Here is a 17,908-nt window from a genome sequence, read left to right on the forward strand (position 1 = left end):
TGCCTCTATCCCAGCCAAACCCCATACATATATATAAATGATAGCACCTTGCAACAAAATGAAAAAGCTCTGTGTTTGGCATCCAGAGATGTGAAGCGGTACAAAAGTAATGAAAATACATGCGGAGCAGAGATTGATTCCACGTTTAAGCTACAGAAAGCCAATGAATACCATACTATCTAATTGTATGCATGCCTTGCTGAATTCAGTGAGTATCTTGACACATGAGGCAGTGCCAGAGAAGGGCCCGTGAACAGTCACATAATGGCTGTAAAACCCAAGCAATGCACAGTATGGCTACATTTGAAAACGGATCATTTCCCAACAGTGTATTTGGTATATATATTTGGTATAGCCATATCCCCATGATGCTGGGACTCAGCTCCCCACGACGCCTGGGAGGGAGGCTGTACGCCTCTGTATGTGTGGCAGAGGCGGCTCTTCAGGTGTGCTGGTCCCTTCAGGCTGATGCGGATGGGGAGTGGGACCGCAGTCGCCTTGTCTTCCCTCCTGATTTAACGCCGGTCTCCTGCCGTCCTGGGTGAACAGAGACCGGACAGCCTTAGACCGCTGCACGGGCAGGGACCCGCCTTGACCTGAAGGACCTCTGGGCCTGTGCACGGTTCCACGCCCGGGCCTCTGCGTTGAGGACAGCCCTGCCATCACCGCTCCTCCCGCCCCGCCGCCACCCGCAACACCCTCCAAGGCTGGGCCCGCCCGCGGCCCTCTCCCTCCCCGGGGCGGTGGAGCCGCCTGCGGCCCGCCCCTGGCTGGGAGTGGCCGGCGCCACCGCCGCTTTCCGCCCCGGTGAGGACGGGGCGGGGGGGGCCGGGATGTGGCAGCCGCACCCCCGGCCGGGAGGCACCGACAGGCGGCGCCGCGGCGGTGGAGCGGAGGCGGCGAGCTCAGGTGAGCGGGGGGCGGCCTGCGGGCCCGGCGGCTGCTGAGGGAAAGGGCGGGCCGGGCCGGCGCCGTGAGGGGGGGAGCCCGCCGTTACCCCCCTCCCTCTCCTCCCCTCACGGCGCCGGCCCGGCGGGGCAGGTGCCCGGCCGGAGAGGTGGAACGGGTGCGAGGCGCCGAGCGAAGCCCGTGAACGAGCAGGGGGCTTGGGGGAGCGAGGCTGAGCCCTAGCGGGGCCGGGGCCGGGGCCGGCAGCGCTTCTCCCGGCTGGAGGGGTCGGGCGGCTCGGCTGGACGCTGCCTTCAGGCGGGGAGGGCCGGCAGCTCATGATGCGGGGAGTCATGTTGAATACGGGGGAGTTTAGGGCTTTTAGCTGAAAAAATACGGGTCTTTCATTTCGCAGTCTGAAACTTTTGGGGATTTTAATTTCTTTTTTAAGTCCCCAGAGATGTTAGCATTTATTTCACGGTAAATGTAGTCTAGGAAACCGTGTTACAACATTGAAATAACATTCTTATTTTTTTTTAAACTCAAAAAATCCTCTAATTTCACTTCTGCCAGTGTGGAAGCAGTTATATTGATACAAAGGTGTATAATTTTTTTTTTTTTTCTAAATAACCAACTGCAAAGAGGGAAGTAACAGTACTCTTAGAAAAGTCACCCATATAATACCCCTAAACTTGATTTAAAGGAAGAAAAAGGAAACTACGATCTTAATGGAGAAGCTGTGCATATATACTTTTATGAATAGCTGAGTTTTAAAAGACCGTGACCTCTAGTGTGGATGAGCTGCCCTCCTCTTCTCCCTCAGAGCAGCAGCCATCAGCCAGCCCAAGCTAGGGCTGCCCGCGTTACCGACACTGGAGCTGTGGGGAAAGTCTGGGAAAAAAAACACTTCACCTTTCCCAGGAGAGCTGGGGAAGAAAGGCATGTGGCTCACCGGGTGCATCCGCTGCCTTTTGGGTTGTTTGGGATATGCGGTTTTCCGAGCTCCATTAGTCCAGCAAGACTTTTCTGCAAACACTTCACTTGTCCTTGCCAACGTTTCAATAGAAAACCACTCATTCATGTTTTGGTAATCCACGCTAATCTTTGTGTACAAGTGCTTGAGTAACTTTTTGCTATGCTTCTGAATAGTGATTTAAGAGCTCTGCAGCAAGGTGTTTTTATAATAGAGGCTTTTACAAAATATGCTGCGGAACATATACCAGCAAGCGCTACTGGTAATTAAAAGTAAATGAGAATTTTCAAAGAAATGAACAAAGTACACTGGGATGCATTATCTCTGATTTGTCCTTTCGTATTTGTTCATTTACTTGCTAATTTGCAATTGGCCTTACAGTAACTCATGAAGATGAGAGAAGTTCTACTTTATTGAACTTTTCTTGTTTTTTAAATACTAAGTCCCTTCTATTATGTTGTATGGGTTTTCCCCCGTCTCATTGCCTAAATTAAAGTTGTTGTGGTTCCTTCTAGGAAGGCATTGACAGTGGTCTTCCAGTTGAAGCTACAGTAGATTTTTACTATTGATAGGGCTTTTAGGCACTTATGAAACTGAAAAGTAGGGATGTTTAAAATAAATATTTGCTTTAAAATGAAAAAAGTTTAGAGGTCTGTGGTTACTTAATGTTGTGGTCACGGTGGGTCAAGGGAATGTAAACGAACCTCTGAATGCTCATGAACAGTGTTTTGTACACTTGAGATTAAGGCTATGTCCAACTCTTTTTCTTATTTCCCAGTGCTTATACTATCAAGGTTATCAATTTTCTCTATGGTTCTTGGAGATTGGGCAGTGAAAATAACCTGTTCTCATACACAATACTGATGATTACAGTGCAGCAGCACTCTAAAAGCGGTCAGAGGCAAGTATTGTATTGCCGCTGGCTTCCGCCCTCTTTAAATTTAGATAAATCAGCCTTTGTTCTCTTCAGTAAAGTGAAGTCAAAAGTTTGGGCTTAAGCTGCCGCTGCTGGAATTGTAGTGGGGCCGTGTAAGCAAAGAGGATTTATTAGCACCAGGATGAATTAATTGTGATGAACAGGAAGAAGAAAGCACTGCAAACAATGTTTTGTACTCACAAAAGTGAAAACACTGAAGGTTAATTCTGACTTTGTTCACAAATTAGGCACACTCTGTTAGGCTTTTTTTGCTCACCATAACTTGGGCCTCCGACAGCTACTCAACCACCTGACCTTTCAAATGAGATTTACTGGAGTGTGTAACACCTCCTGAGTGCTCATCGGGAGTTATGATTTTTTTTCATTTTAGCATTTGGTTTCCTCGAGCAAACCTTCCTTCTAATTGAGCTGCAGACAGGCTGCGGCCTTTTCTGGTTTCGGCCGTAATGCATATTAACAACTCCTGTGGAAAGTGGTTTTCTTACCTCCTTTGGAGTATCAGCCTCGAAGGTGAACCGAAAGGAACCTGTGGAGTTGCCATAGTGATTTCCAAGTTCATCCTTAGCATCTTGTCTCTTTTTTCCAGAGAGCAGTCCTTTCATGCTGTGTCACTTAGATTAGGATTGAGCCTGGGGTATGTTGTAATACTATTCAATATCCTTGAAGGAAAAGTGCTGCAAAACCTTAATGTATTCAGGATGAATGTGCCCTTTGTAAATCAGCAGTCACAGGAGGAAAAACTTGGCCCTCTGGCACTGAACAAAGGCTACTGTGCCTATGTTAAGCAGGGTAGGACCCTTATTCGGAGGTGTTTACTTAATTCTGTGTAATGTTAACTATTTAAAACTCAACTTGATTTTCTTTTTTCTTCTCTTTTAGCATATAGGCACAGATTCCATTAACTGTTCACCTGAAAAATGCTTTCGGGGAGAAACGTTTCTTTATCAAGCCTCCTAGCTACTGCTGCTGTGGAAGCTGAGATCCGCTATCGACATACTTTGTTTGTTAAACATGAGTTTTCTGGATGGAAATTGAATGAGCTATTGACATGGAGTTACTTCCCTATTTATTGATGCCGAGAATGTAAAGTGGCTTAATGACTAATCTGAAGTCTGCAGACAGAGTGGTGAGATCATGTGCTTGCCTCAAGTAGGGTTTCTTTGTTCAGTGCGATTCCTTTGGGGCATGGAGAATTTGGATTCTGCCTCCCCTTTGTACATACTGTACAATGCTGCTCTCTTTGTTTCAGACACTCCTTCATCTTATAGCCACGCTTCCTTCCAGCACATACATCTCTTATTATCTCTGTGTGATAAATTACTAATTGGGACCCTGCTGCCTAATGAGTATGATCGGTGGCACTTTCTATTCTTTCCTACCCCCTCCTCCCTTTCCTTCCTCTCTTGCTGTCTTACAAATAGGTGTGTTAGTTGTGTGACCCTGGTGTCAGAGTAAATTGTCTAGTTACTATGCTCTTTTTGACTTCTGTCAGTATGTTTATTTGTAACAATAACAAGTGTAAAAACATTTAGATTTTACCTTGAAAACTAAATATTTACTACATAAACAGCTGTGTACTCAGAATTAGGGATGGAAAGTGGAAAATGCATTTTCTTTATAATGCTTAGCTAGCTCCTTTCCTTTCAAGGGTGTATGTGTTATCTGTATTTATAGATCGGATCAAACAGCACCCAAGTCAGAACTGCAAAACTAACAGTAATTTGCTAAACACATACATACATGAGTGTATGTATGCTCAGATCATAAAATCTCCTTGGAAAAGAGCCGCGTGGGAGTAGTGGCTGCTTGAAACGAAGAGTAGAATGAATGTGATGTGTGTGAACTTTTCCTGTTCTCTGCAGTGGCAGAAGAGTTGGCTGTTTGGAGGGGTTTAGCGGGCTCTGGTTGAAAGGTTTCTTTTGCTGGGCTGAGAGGTCAGTGGGGCAGGAAAATCTCTTAGTAGAGCAATTTTGAGGCAACCTGTGGAGCGAAAAGTCAAGAGGTTGATAGTATTGTAAAACTGAGTAAGAATGAAAGGGTTAGTATCTGTGGGAGAAGCAGGAACTGGGAGTTGGTATCATTAGATTTTCTGAATTGTTTTGCAGGTCTGCAGATCTGTGTAAGGTGAGGCATGTGGCATTGGTGTGGCTTTTTAAGACCTTGCTAAATTCTGCATAATAATAATGGTGGAAAAGTAGAGTCAAATGATAGTGATGTCAATGTGCCTGTAGATAATGAAGTTTGACAGTGGCTTCACAACTTTGGCGATTGATGGGGTAAGCAGAGTAGTCCCTAGCTCAGCTCATCTAGCTGGCCCCACTTTGAATTTAGATCTGCAGTCAGGCCTTTGGATCTGAAAAGTATGTTTTGAACACTGTAGGAACCCATTCTTAGGGTCTTCTTGTTTTGTTTTTGGAAAACCATAAGGTTTCCAGAGAGCTTGGGAAGTGGAAGGACAGTGTTTTCCTGCTAGTAAGCTGCTTCCTTGCTGTTTTAGTGGGATACTGAAAGTATTTTGCTTCCCATCTTTAATGATATGATGGTAAGCATCCTTTCCATTGACATATCATCTTAGTTTTGTGGATTATCACTACTGCAGATATACAGGCACCTGGAATGGTGCTGGTGGAGACTACATGCAAGGCCAAATGCTTATAGCCGCAGGCTTTTTTCTTACGTTATGGCTATCTAAGTCTTGTGATCTGGTTGTTCCCCTTCCCACACACAGAAATGTTTTACTTCAGGGAAACATCCTGAGGTTCCAAGGAAGGAGCATCATCGAGCCTGTTCAGTGTGGTAAATCCAGGCAGGCTCAGCTCCATAAAGTATCTGACTTTTTGTTGCAAGGGCTAAGCTGATCGTATCAGGATTAGCTTGTTTCCCCCTGTTGTTGGAGAGCATAGCCTTGGGGCAAGAGCTTTCCCTTCTCTGTTAGGGTTTTGGTTACTGAGGCAGGGACGAGGTTGAATTTCATGCGCTGGGTGAAGTTCCAGGTGCTTCCTGTTGCTAATGGCCCGTGGAGACCCAGGTGATGGGGGGAACGGGCAGCACAGCTGTTTGCTGGGGCTTGGCTGTTCCCATTTCTAGAGCAGTGCATTAATCTGTCAGTATTTTGCACTAATAGCTCAGGCTGTGATCAGTGGGAGCTGAGCTGTGGACGTGTTGTGTTCCCAGCTCCTCTCTTGAAGAGCGATAGGCATACCAATCTCAGGAGAGCGGGACAGACAACTGCTGAGTTTGGTGGTCTTTTGCATTGCTGTAGCTAGATTTCCTTGATTTTAACATCTCTGTGGTTGCTGTGCTCCTAGCAAGAGTGACAAGGAAGGGGTGCCTATGTCTACGCATCAGTAGTGGTGTGGGGCCTCAGGGGCATGAGATGCTCTTGGACACCCTAGATGGTCCCAGGCTACGCTGCTGCTGCGGTAGGGCAGCACTGTTTTGGCAGGGCACCGTGCTGAAACTTTGCTCCCGTGCTGCCAGAGTCCTCGGTTAGGAGAGCAGCACGTTTTTATTTGCTTAGAGCAGTGAAAAATCTTGAGACCCTCGTGTTGAAATTGTATGAGAAGCGCCTGGCTGCCCAGTGCAGCTGTTCCTCTGTGTGGTTTTGCTCCTTTGTGTCAAACTAGTTAATAATCAATAAGTACCACGTTTCCCCTTTCCCTGGGAAATCTGAACGTGGTCATGGCAAGACGGCTGCTGTAGTGTTCCCATGCTTTTGGTCTGCCAGGGTCTTGTACAGACTTGGCCCTGAGAAGGGCTGCTCTGGTTAATGGTTCCTGCCGAGCAGTGCACCAAAGCTGGCTGTCTGCCTCCTGTGAGAATGAAGACAGGGGCGGGGGAGGAAAATCCTGCGTCAGGGGGTCTCAGCTTGCTGTAAGGTAAGAAAAGACCAGGTCCTGCTTCTTCCCTTGTATGCGGTGAGCGCTAGCAGTAGGGTATTTGTTCTTTTAGCAGATTGGGAATTTTCCTGCTACGGCACCAGCTTTTGTCAATGACAGAATTTTCCATGGGATCATCTGCTCCAGTGCCAAGTTAGGAACCAGTTCATGTTAGCCAAGGAGATGTTCTCTGCCTGCCTTGAGTATAGTTACGATGCTTAGTTTTTTAGAAGTATATTTGTTGATTTTGCCTGTATGAGGTAGGACTGGGAACTAATATCCAGTGTTACCGTTTTGGCAAGAACAGTCTGTAGGACTTCTGATCACCCTTTGTGAAATCTGCTGGCTTGCCCTGTTGTTCTTCAGGGCCTTCAGTTTATCCCTTAGAGCATGACTGGTAAGGCTTTTCATCTTTGCTGGGTTGAATAGGCTGTGTATATTCCTGCCATTCACTTTCTAAATTAATTTAATATAATTTTAAAATAGTTTAGCTTTGTTATAACTAGCAATAACGGTGTGTAGCAAAACTTTTGCTGTATTTCTGGTGAGCTTGGTGTGGCACTGAATTTCTTGATGAGGGTCCAGACCTTTCTACTGGATCTGGACACACACAGATCTTATGTTACTGCTTTCTGCGCTGCCAGGTCCTAGTGGAATTCTGTGTGCTTTGCCTAGGCATTAAGTCGGAAGTGTAGGCATTAAGTGTGGCCATAGCAAGTTTAGAGAGCCTCGGGTTTTAATATTGAAAGGCCAGTATGACTGTTCAGTGCAAGCTGTATGAGAAGTATGTGGGGTTGCTGTCTTTCTTCCAGATTTCTTCTTAGGAGCAGTTGTTCTACATGTTAGCTGTCTAAAAATGATCTCTAATGACTTGAAAATCATGATACAAAATATGAGAGAAGTTTTTTAAAAGGAGGATTACAATGCAGGGAGCTAAGTGGGGAATAATAATGGTAGTAATAATAATAAAAAACCAAACAGACCAGGTAAAGGCAATGCAGAGGACAGCTTAAGGCTATTCTAAGGAATTCTGTGTAGCAGCCTGTGTATGTATTTTTAAACACCAACATTGCAAAGCAGTGGAAGAAGAAAGAGACCAGCCCCAGAAATCCCTCAAATTCTAAATAAAACCAAGAAAGAGAAGAGGAGATATAGAAATAACTGTATTTGTGCACTCAGTTATATAGAACATATGCATCCGTGGCACGGTTATGGCTGCCTGATGTGGCAGAGTATTCAGGTTTGCCTTTTTCCGTGCCCGCGTTATAATTAGACTTCATGGACTGGAGAGGGTAGAGGCAGTATTCCCTGGGCGGAGGTGGTCTTCCTCCTTCCTTTCCCAGGAAATTTATGTGAGAGGCAGGTTTTGTTGCAGCTGTTCAGAGGTGATGTTAGATTTTTTTTTTTGTGTGTGTGTAATGCCCTTGGCACCATTTAAGGGATTAAGTTTTTGGAAGGGAAATGTCTTCAAACAGTTACAGTCTAGCAGATGGCTCCGTCTTGTCCTCCAATTGGCAAGCAGCCTAGGAAAAGGTATCAAAATAATTTTTAATATAGCAAGCTGAATAATTCCTTGAGAGAAATGCTCTCCAATGTTTGTACAGCCAATAAAAAAGCCTCAGTAATAAACATTTTGTGAAATAACTGCAGTAGATCAAAGTGACATTTAGGTGATGCTTATGAGCATTGTTGAATCACCAGCTAACTACTAAAGGTCTGCTGCTGTGGAACAATAGGAGTTCCTATGTTGTTATGCCTTACTGTGTCTGTCTTGCTTAAGGCACTGACCATCATTGAAGCTTGTGACTTCTCTGTGTGTGTGTGTGCATGCCGGATGCTTAAATGCTGGTTGAGAACCTATTTATTTCAAGTACTGAACTTTATTCTTAATTTTGTTCATAGAAACTCAGCTGTTTCCAACTTCCAGGATGTGATGAAACTATTGTTTACTAACTTCCTTTGTGGAGTTAAATCGGATAAATTGCTTTCTTGCGAAGCTGGATTCATCTTCACGGACGAAACTCTTGAACTTTTGTTGTATGTATAGATAACTAGTGGAATACTGCAAATCCTAAGACTTGTATTTGAAGCTTAGAGGTATTAGGATAGTTCAGGTACCTCAGGAGGTCTCTGGTCCAACTCCCTGCTCAAAGCAGGGCTGACTCTGAGGCTGGAGCAGGTTGCTCAGGGCTTTATCCTGTTGGGTCTTGAAAACCTCCAAAGACTGCACAACCTTTCTGGGCAGCCTGCTCCACTGCTTGGCTGCTCTCAGGGTGAAAAAGTTTTTCTTTGTATCTAGTCTGAACCTCTCTTGTTTCAACTTAGGCTCTTTCTTGTCCTACCCCTGTGCGCTGCTGTATATGGATTGCTGTTATCCTCACTACTGGTATGTAGCATCTTAGGGACATTATTGCTAGTAGAGGGTAATCAGGTGCCATTTATAACATCTTCAAAAGTTTTAGAGCAGCACACTTGGCATTCTTTGATTTACTTTCCTTCCTATAGCATAAAATAGCACTGTGTTTGCTGAAATTTACTGTTGCTGCAAATATATCTTTATACCCAAAGAGGGCATTCTAACCTTAAAGATGTCCTTAGTTCTGTCTTCATGGCTTTCTCTGGTACAGAAGTCCTTGCTTATGACTCAGACTTTAAGGTAATTTAAGTTTAAAGTGTTTCATATGTTTTTGTTCAGTAAAGCACTATGACACTTTTATTGTACAGAAATGAAAATCCATGTGTCTTCTCAGTATCTCTCACAGTTTTATTGGCACCTCTTTGTTTTTGTAAGGCTGTTCATGCAAGATGTTCCTGCTCACTGTGGGTTGGAGGGAGAGGATGCTTTTTAGGTTGTGAAACTTTTGCAAGCACCTTCAAAATACTGTGAGTTTTCCTTTCCCCCTAGTCAGTAAAGGATTTAAAAGGCTTCCAGCTTAAAGGTAGCACTGCTTCATTTGGGAATTAAAAGAGCCTGTCAATGAACTTCTTCTGTCTGTGGACTATTGTAGTGGACTTATTTGACATAGATATTTTATAAATATACTTTCCTGTATCAGATCTGTGGATTAGTGTAGACTTGTTTAGATTCGGAGTACAAAAACGTAGGCAGGCAAAAATCATATTATAGATAAGTTAAGGAGTGATCTAAATACGGTGTTTGTATTTGCTTCAAATTTCTGGTGAAAATGTAAGTTAAACCTGAAGTTTCCAATGAAACTTCACTGTACAGAATCCCACACGGAATAGCATTATTGCAGGATCTGCTTCGGGGGGGACCCGTGACTCCAAGGTTTGATAGTTTTGAGAATATTAAGATAAAATTCTATCTAAATGCTGCTTTTTAAATCTCCCATCTTTTCAACGAAGACAGGAGTTCTAAAGATACAAAGCCTTAGGTGTATTCTTATAGTGAAAATGCTTTTTTTCTAGCTGTCTTTCAGGAGTCCTGTGTAAGTCCTTAGTTCTGTCTTGGGCGTGCTTTGCAACTTGGGTAAGTTGTGTAGCTTCTCACGTGGTCTGCTTTAACCCCAAACTAATGCATCAGATTACTGCTGTACCTCAGGACCGATGAGATCAAATGTCTCTGAAAATGCATTGCTTTCCTTGAAAGGAAGCTACAGCAGTTCTGTCTGCTACTTTTTAATAATAATACTTGTCAGAGTACTATGTGTGAACCTGAAAGAAGCAGGGGAAGAAATCCCCTGCTGCTGCTACACTAATACTACCCAGGGGCCTGTCCCATACAACTGAAAGGGATAGGCAAATGCGAACTACCTTGCACAGGACCCTGCTAATCCTGGATTCTGAATTCAGGTTTTCTAAAGCAAGTAATAAATTTAAAAAAAAAAATTGGAAATAACAAGTTAACGATCTATATTTATTCTGGAAAACAATTTGAATGACACTGAAAGTTTTCCTCTGCCAAGCTTTTTGTTACCGAAGCACATCTTTTCAGGTGTGCGTGTTTAACACCATATGGTACAATCTGCACCTTTTTTATCCATTTAAAATGCTAAGCTGAATCCAGAATATGTTGACCTAAAAAACTGTTTCATTGGCTTATTCAAGACAATCTTCTTTTAATATAGAGAATATTTTTGAAAGGTCAGTCTGATTTTTGTGTTTACTTCTCATTATTTTTTAACTCGAAGTATTTTGCTTAAGACTTTGTTTCATTACAGTATCACACAGAGTCCTTTGGTACTCAAGAAACATCTGCAATTTATGTAAAGGTACAATTTCTTTGAAGATCAATACTGTGCTTTAATTTACTTGGGTAATAAAAACAGACAGGTAAGGTTCAACAAAAGGTGGCAGATTCTATGGCCTTCTACTTGGGTAGGAATACTTAAGTGAATTACAAATAGCATGTGACAGAAATAAGTTAAAAAAACCTCTGGCAAAAATCTGTGCTTCTGTTGAGCATCATAGGTGTATGTTAATAAGTGTAACCTGTATTGTTAGCTAATATGTGTTAGCCCAGGGAAACTGTCAGAGTAAATTGTGGCAGGTAATTGTCTTGATTTCCTAGATGTGAATAGCAGTGATTTACAGTCACAGGAAAGAAGCTCTTATAAGAGTGTTTTCATTGAGATGATCTCAAAGGGGATGAATGGAGCCAGCATGCTTTAGAGTGGGGTTTGGTTTAGATGCTTATACAAACTATGTGTGTGCTGTGAAAGAGATAACAGGAGCCCTGAGAACTGGCTGAAGTCCTGGTAGCCAAAAGGCTGAGGACCTGGAGGCAAGCAATAAAATCAGTGGATACAGCTGAAGTGGGGTTGGGCTCCTTTTAAATGCACCTGGAGAAGCCTAGAAACTACTTAGCTCTGTTGATGGGGAGTGTGAAGCAGGAAGGCACTCTACCTGGGAAGGGATGGGGTGGTCTAAGGAGACTGGGGAGCTGGAGGGCCTGGAAGCTCGTGTGGGAGGATTTTTGGAGGTAAGTTGAGACATGCTTGTTTGCTGTTGTGAGGGGAGTGCTGTTAGGGGGGTGGGGGAGGCTTGTGCTTGTTGGGGTTGTGACAAAAAGGATAAACTGAAAAGGACCAAAGAGGTGGTATTGAGGAGTGATATTGGATAAGAGAGTATCTTTGTGTGGCTTTGAACGTTGTTTGGGAGCTTTGTGGGTGGTTATCACTCCGCACTGTGTAGTGCTAAGTGTGACCCATGCAGAGTTTGGTCAAAAGTCCAGAGCAGCAATTGGAAAGATTTCTGGTTCAACTGTCTTTTTCACTTACTTGAAGAGAAATGAGCAATTGGTTTGTGAGAACTAATTGGGGACCAAGAAAAGAAGTCGGTGGAAAAGAAGGCAGGGTTTGATGGGAGCAGTCAAAAACATGTGCAGCGTTGGTATCAGCAGAGTTGGGATGGAGACAAAAATGAGTGAATCAAAGCAGATCTGTCAGTGTTGATGATGTCCTCCCTCAGCATGGGGTCTGGCTGGCTGCTGCTTGACTGTATCCCCTGATCCTTGTCTGCCTCTAGTGGTCATGGCTTTCGAATCTGCATGAAGGCAGGGTTTTGGTCCTGTGAGTCTTTAGTCTCCAGTCATGGTGTGAGGCGCATGGGGTAACTCTCAGCTCCTGCCTGGAGCTGAATAGGCAGTTGCTCAGATCTTGTGTGAGTTGTCACTCCAGTAGTCTGGTTACGAAGGCAGTGTTCCTGCAATACCTGGTGATGTGGGTAGGAAATACCAAGTTTGGCATCTAATGCCAGGGCTCTTATTTGGGGAGTTATGGACTGCTAGCTGTCTAGTGCTGGTGGGTGCCTTCTTTGAGTGCTCTCCAGCCCTTTCTTGAGGTCTTCTCATCCTCTGAATCGATTGCCATGGTCGCCCTGTGCTGGTACATCTGCTAAATCCTATAATTCAATGCAGTTACCTTCTAGAGAGAAACTGTATTCTTTCCTGGAATGTTAATTTTTTGTTGTTGTGGTTTGTTTTTTTAGCTATCTAACTTGCTGTAGGTGGAGTGACTTCTGTCCCATCTTATTTAAAAGGAGCTGTGATTTCTGCTAGAAGAGAGGTGTCCGCGTCCGTGGTTAGTGTTCTGCTGCAGTTTCAGCAATATTTGATACAGTACTTCTTCCATAGCTTGTTCATAAGATAATCTCAGAATTTCACCTGAACCATCTACTTTTCTCCTCCGTGCTAGAGGAGAAGGATATAGCTGATGTCTTCACTTTTGTGTTCTCATGCCCAATAAAACAAACCTCCAACTTCTGTTTTTTCTGTCTTCAGCCTAGGGTAAGGGTTGTAAAGGTCGAACCATACTCTCACCGAAGATGTCAAAAGGGATATTGTGCATCTTTCCTGTATACCAGTGTAGGTCTCTTAGGGAACTGCACTTGGCTTGCTGGACCACAAAGGTTGACCCCTCACAGGCTATAACATCTACAGACCAATGATGCTGAGAAATCTGCTGGCCTTTAGCAAGGACTTGCATTACTGAAGTTGTCTGTGTAGCTGTTGGGGATAGGAGAGCAGTGCTGCAGTCTGTGCCTTGTGGGTTCAGCTGAGAATCTTCATCTCGTCACTCAGAATAGCGATTTATTGTAAGCCAGCAAAAGCATAATCCGCACAACTGCTGCTGCAAAAAGCAGAGAATACCAGAGTACGGAAATTTTGTGGGAGCATATGGAGTTGCAGGGGTTCATGCAAAACCCTGAGATTTTATTTTCGGGGGAGTGGGGTGGGGGACCAGTGCTACTCATTTGCCAGCCTCCTCGCTACAGGTGGGCTCTGTGTCCCACGCATTGCCTTAACTGCAGTTTGTGTACTGGCTTTTGCAGTATCTTGTATTTAAGCTGCATCCTGAGGTGCTGTGCTTTCTGCGGGAAGTTAGTGCTCAGCTTTCCTGATGTCTCGAGCTCCGTTCCATCTCCATTGTTGTCTAGACAGCATTGACATCGTGTCCTGACAGCCTGACTGGGGCTGTAAGGTAAGCTTCCTTCAGCAGGCAAAGGAGGAGCATTTGTCCTGGGACTTTGATATTAAATTGTAAAGCTAAAAGCATTCTGACTCCTCACCCTTGGCAATATAGGAACTGCCACGTTGTTTTATTTTCATTATATATGATCACTACTGAGCTGTTAAGAGAAAATTACTTTCTATTTCAGTAAACTCAATTCTGGTTTCAGACTGACTGTGCATCAGATGCTTAATTTGGAACCCACTCTCTTGGTGAAATTAAAAATTCAAATCTCCAAGCTGGAGCACTCAAACTGTGCTTGAATTAGAAATTGACTGCTGTCAACATGCTTTCACACTTCACTTTTTTTTTTTCCAGATTTTTTTTTTTATTCCTCCCTTCCCTCCCCCCTGATGAGTTTTATATTGGAGTCTTGCTGTAGATGATCTGACTGAGCAGAAGTAGTGGGAATCCACACTGTCATTCTGGAGACAGAGTGATGAAAGAGAAGTGTGGTGTGTTAAATAGACCATTCTTGAAAAGGACTGCTGTGTACTAATTTCATAATTACATGCATATCTGGTGAAATACTTTTATGGGATATGACTGCAAACCCATTAAGTGTTGTTTGCAAATTAATTTAGGACCTAACCAAACTTCAAAATTTCTATGCAAAATCCTCACTCCCCTATTTCTGTGTAATATTTAAAGCTGTTTTCAGATCTTGACTGAAAGACCCAGAGCATTCTCTCCACTTGAGACATTTGCATGGACTGCCTCTACAGACTTTCGCACTGAAACTGGGAACAAAAGATTTTTTTTTTTTTCCCCCCAGGAAGAAAAACAACAAACCTTAAAAACAAACAAACAAAAAACCCCCAAACTCCCGAAATAAGTATTTTCTCTATTGTGAGTGTTCTCTGTAGGCTTGTAACTTGTGTGTCCTCCTGCCTCTTTGGAAAGTGGATAAATTATTCTCAATTATTTAACTATAAGTTAAAAAGAATTATACTCACAGGTTTAAAACAAATTAGGCTGGATATTTGTGGGGAAGTTAAGTGTCTTCTGTTATTGACTGTGCTGAAGACCCCAGTGCTGGTACTGGCTTGTTTTCCCAGACCTGCTTGTGTTCTCCCGCAGGGTGTTTCTTTGTCCATCAGGTGGTCCATGGGATGGATCGCAGAGCTGGCTGTAGGATAAGTGATGGCTGGGAAGCCTGAAAAGGTAACTGTTATGTTGGGTGGTTGATTTGTGAGTTTGGCAGTTCCAGCGAGCCTAGGCTGATAGCAGTGAGTTGGGTGAAATATGTGAGTGAGCTGTAGAAGGAGATTTGGAGACAGATTGGGTTGAGGCTCATCAGCCAGAGATGAATTTTGAATGTGAGATGTAGTAACAACCAGAGAACGAGATGTGTGAGGAGTGTCTGTAACAGGATTACGCTGAAGTTTATTGCAAAGGTCTTGGGCTTCCCTGCCTTTTTTTTTGCTTGGGGCTTCTCTAACAGTAGCTGACTGCATGAAAACAAAAATGAAGAGAGCAGAAATGTCATTTTTTGGCAATATCATGCTATCTAAGTGGTCCTGCTTTATTGAGACAGCACGGAATCACCTGGCTGTTCTAGTGTTTCTGGCCAACAAAGTTAGTTTCCTCCTAATGCTGCAGTGGAGAAGTTGAGTGGTGTAATTTTCATTCAGCTTGGAGGAGTGCAGTTTTCTGTAATAGCCAAGCCTTGGGTCTCAGGTTGCCAGCCATAGGGTGTTGATTAGTTATCAAATAGGCCTTCACAGTGCCACTGCATGCTTTCACAAGCTGGATACTTACTATCTTTTTAAATTTAAAAAGATCATAAAGGCATATTTCTGTTCTTTTTGTTACATTAAGGCGCTTAGGCACTTGCTTGAGAAAAAAGCCTTTTGCGTGTAGTCAGCGCACTGCTGAATACTGATGGATGCAGATGTGTTTAAAAGTGTTAGTAGTACTGAACACAATTACAATACATAATTAAGAAAAAGGGTGCTTCTCTTATTCCCCCTGACTAAATAGGTGATTGTTACTGACATGGGAAGTGTTTGATATTTACCAGCTTACTTTTTAATACATTTTTTTTTTCTTTCTTAGCATTAAGGCAAAACCAGGTTTAAAGCACTTTTTTTTTTTGAGGGGAAAAAAAAGTTGATGGGCGTATTGAAACTGGTATCAGCTAATGTGATTTTTACTCTAGAGAGAGGTGCTGCAATTTCATCAAATGGCTTAAAATGAGTTGTTGAATTAAGGAGGTAAGTGTCTCAAATGTAACAACTCAATGGCATGCGTATTATGGGAGTGTCAATAAAAATACAATTATTTAAACACTGGCTAAGGAAGACCACTCTTACTTCTAAAATGCACAAGTCTTGAAGTGTTTTTTTAATGAAGAACAGAAACTAACATGCATTTAATGACTTCAGAGAATATTTTGTACGTGATGTCGTGGAAATTTAACAGTTGAGTAACTGAACTCAGCCTGTAACCTTAGAAATCACAGGAACCCTTGGTGAGGAAATAATTTGTAAATGGTATAAAATACAATGTAGCTCAGCCATCGCTTGTCTTCTATAGATACACTTTATAAAATGCTAGATAAATCAAAAGTATAGTTAACATTCACTAAGTAAGATGAAACAGCTGAATGAGACCTTTGCATTTTAAGAGTTATAAAAATCTTTATTCAAAAGTAGCTTTCTTTGAAAGCTTACTTGTGTAAAGAGACGGTGCTGGTTTGTTTTAACATAGTTGTGTTGAGATCAATGCCATCTTATTTTGAATATTCTGAATCTTTGAAATTCAGCGAATGAGTTGAAATATACCTAATTAGGAACCTGCAACATTTTACATATTTTTATGACGTAGGAACTGAACAGTAATGGTTACTGTCATGTCAGATTGATTAATCCCTGAGAATGGTTCATTTTTGTTACTGATAGGTTAAACATTTGTTTGTAAATAATAAATATTTTCATCTTCCTTACGTTGTTTGTGTACAGTTTAATGCAGGTGTTTAAAGCTTCCTTAACAGAAGCAGCGCTACAGAAATTGCTTGGAGCAGTGCTTTGATAGTTGGCTTTGAATATGACCAAGTATCTTTTCCTCCACACCACAGTTACCACCCACAAATGCCCTTAAGGTGAATTTGTTATTCTAATAAAAATCAACCGTGTTTAATATAGGTGTATTCAGATAGTCGAGCTCTCTTTAAAACTGCATATGTAATCTCTCAGTTACTTTCAGGGAGAACTTAATGAGCTTGCAAGCATTCTGTTTTATGTGTTTAAAGCAGGGGTGGGGAGGTAATAGCTTCAGAGTTTCTGTACCGATCTATAAAATCCTAGTGGACTTTACAAAAATGTAAGGTAGTTACACCTGTCCATCCACAGATGCTACTACAGCATTTGGTCAAAAAACTGAACTGCCACTTTTATGGCTGAAAACAAAGACTGATTATCTAAAATAAATTAGATGACTGTTCTGCTGTCCTTTAGCATCAGGCTGGTTCCAACAGAATGTGCTCTTTCCATCAGGGGGAAACGCTCTTTGACTTCACCTCTCCCTCTTTCATCTTACTGGTGCAACTCGGACACGAACAGCATTGCTGGTCATGCCTTGCTTTAGAGCAATAGACTTCCCCCCCACCCCTCCCTGAGCTCTGAGCTGTTAGTTTTTTATGAAGTGTTGGTCATCAGGAAAGATTGTTATGGTGAAAGAGATGTTACAATTAAGTTATTTCTGGGCTTTAATAATTTGGATTTGAAGCAATTTGCACATAATCTGACATTAGAATATATATACATTGCATCATCTTCTAAGATTGTAATACATATTTTTTTTAAAAGTTGATTTGTAATATTACAATTGAAATGCCCTTCTTCTATTTGTGACTTTTCTCTTTTTCTAAGTGCATGTCTCATACAATGCATGACACACTATAATGTAGGGGTTTTTTAATTACCTTCAGTTGTTTCACAGTGTTCCAAGTACCGTTTTGATAGTCTTGTGGTTAATTGCCATCAGTTATTTGACGTGCTTGAAACTGAGCGAATTATCAGAAAAATTTGAGGCCTGTCTTTTTTCTTTTTTTTTAACAAGCTAGCTGAATTGGTTCAGTGTAGTTTCTGTATCTGATGTGCAGACAAAGCAAGCTATGGTTGGAAGGCTATGCAGAAAAACAAAGTCTTTGTAACTACATTTCAGATATGTGATCATAAACTACTGAAATTACTCTAATCTTCAGAAAAGGGACATGGCAGAAGGATAAACAGCGCACAAACAGTATATCCAAAGCCAT

The 17,908-nt window shown here is 42.5% G+C and overlaps 1 protein-coding gene across 1 annotated transcript in view; it reads left to right on the forward strand.

Annotated features, from left to right (window-relative positions):
* The first annotated feature begins 778 nt into the window (after positions 1 to 778).
* DISC1 (DISC1 scaffold protein) overlaps positions 779 to 17,908 on the forward strand; it is a 209,020-nt gene continuing 191,890 nt past the window's right edge. The window contains exon 1 of the mRNA XM_075146449.1: positions 779 to 909. Within this exon, the coding sequence (XP_075002550.1) occupies positions 834 to 909 (76 nt within the window). The 5' untranslated portion in view covers positions 779 to 833. The remainder of the gene's footprint in view (positions 910 to 17,908) is intronic.

This window comes from Calonectris borealis, chromosome 3, assembly GCF_964195595.1.
Source record: "Calonectris borealis chromosome 3, bCalBor7.hap1.2, whole genome shotgun sequence".
Taxonomy (NCBI): Eukaryota; Metazoa; Chordata; class Aves; order Procellariiformes; family Procellariidae; genus Calonectris; species Calonectris borealis.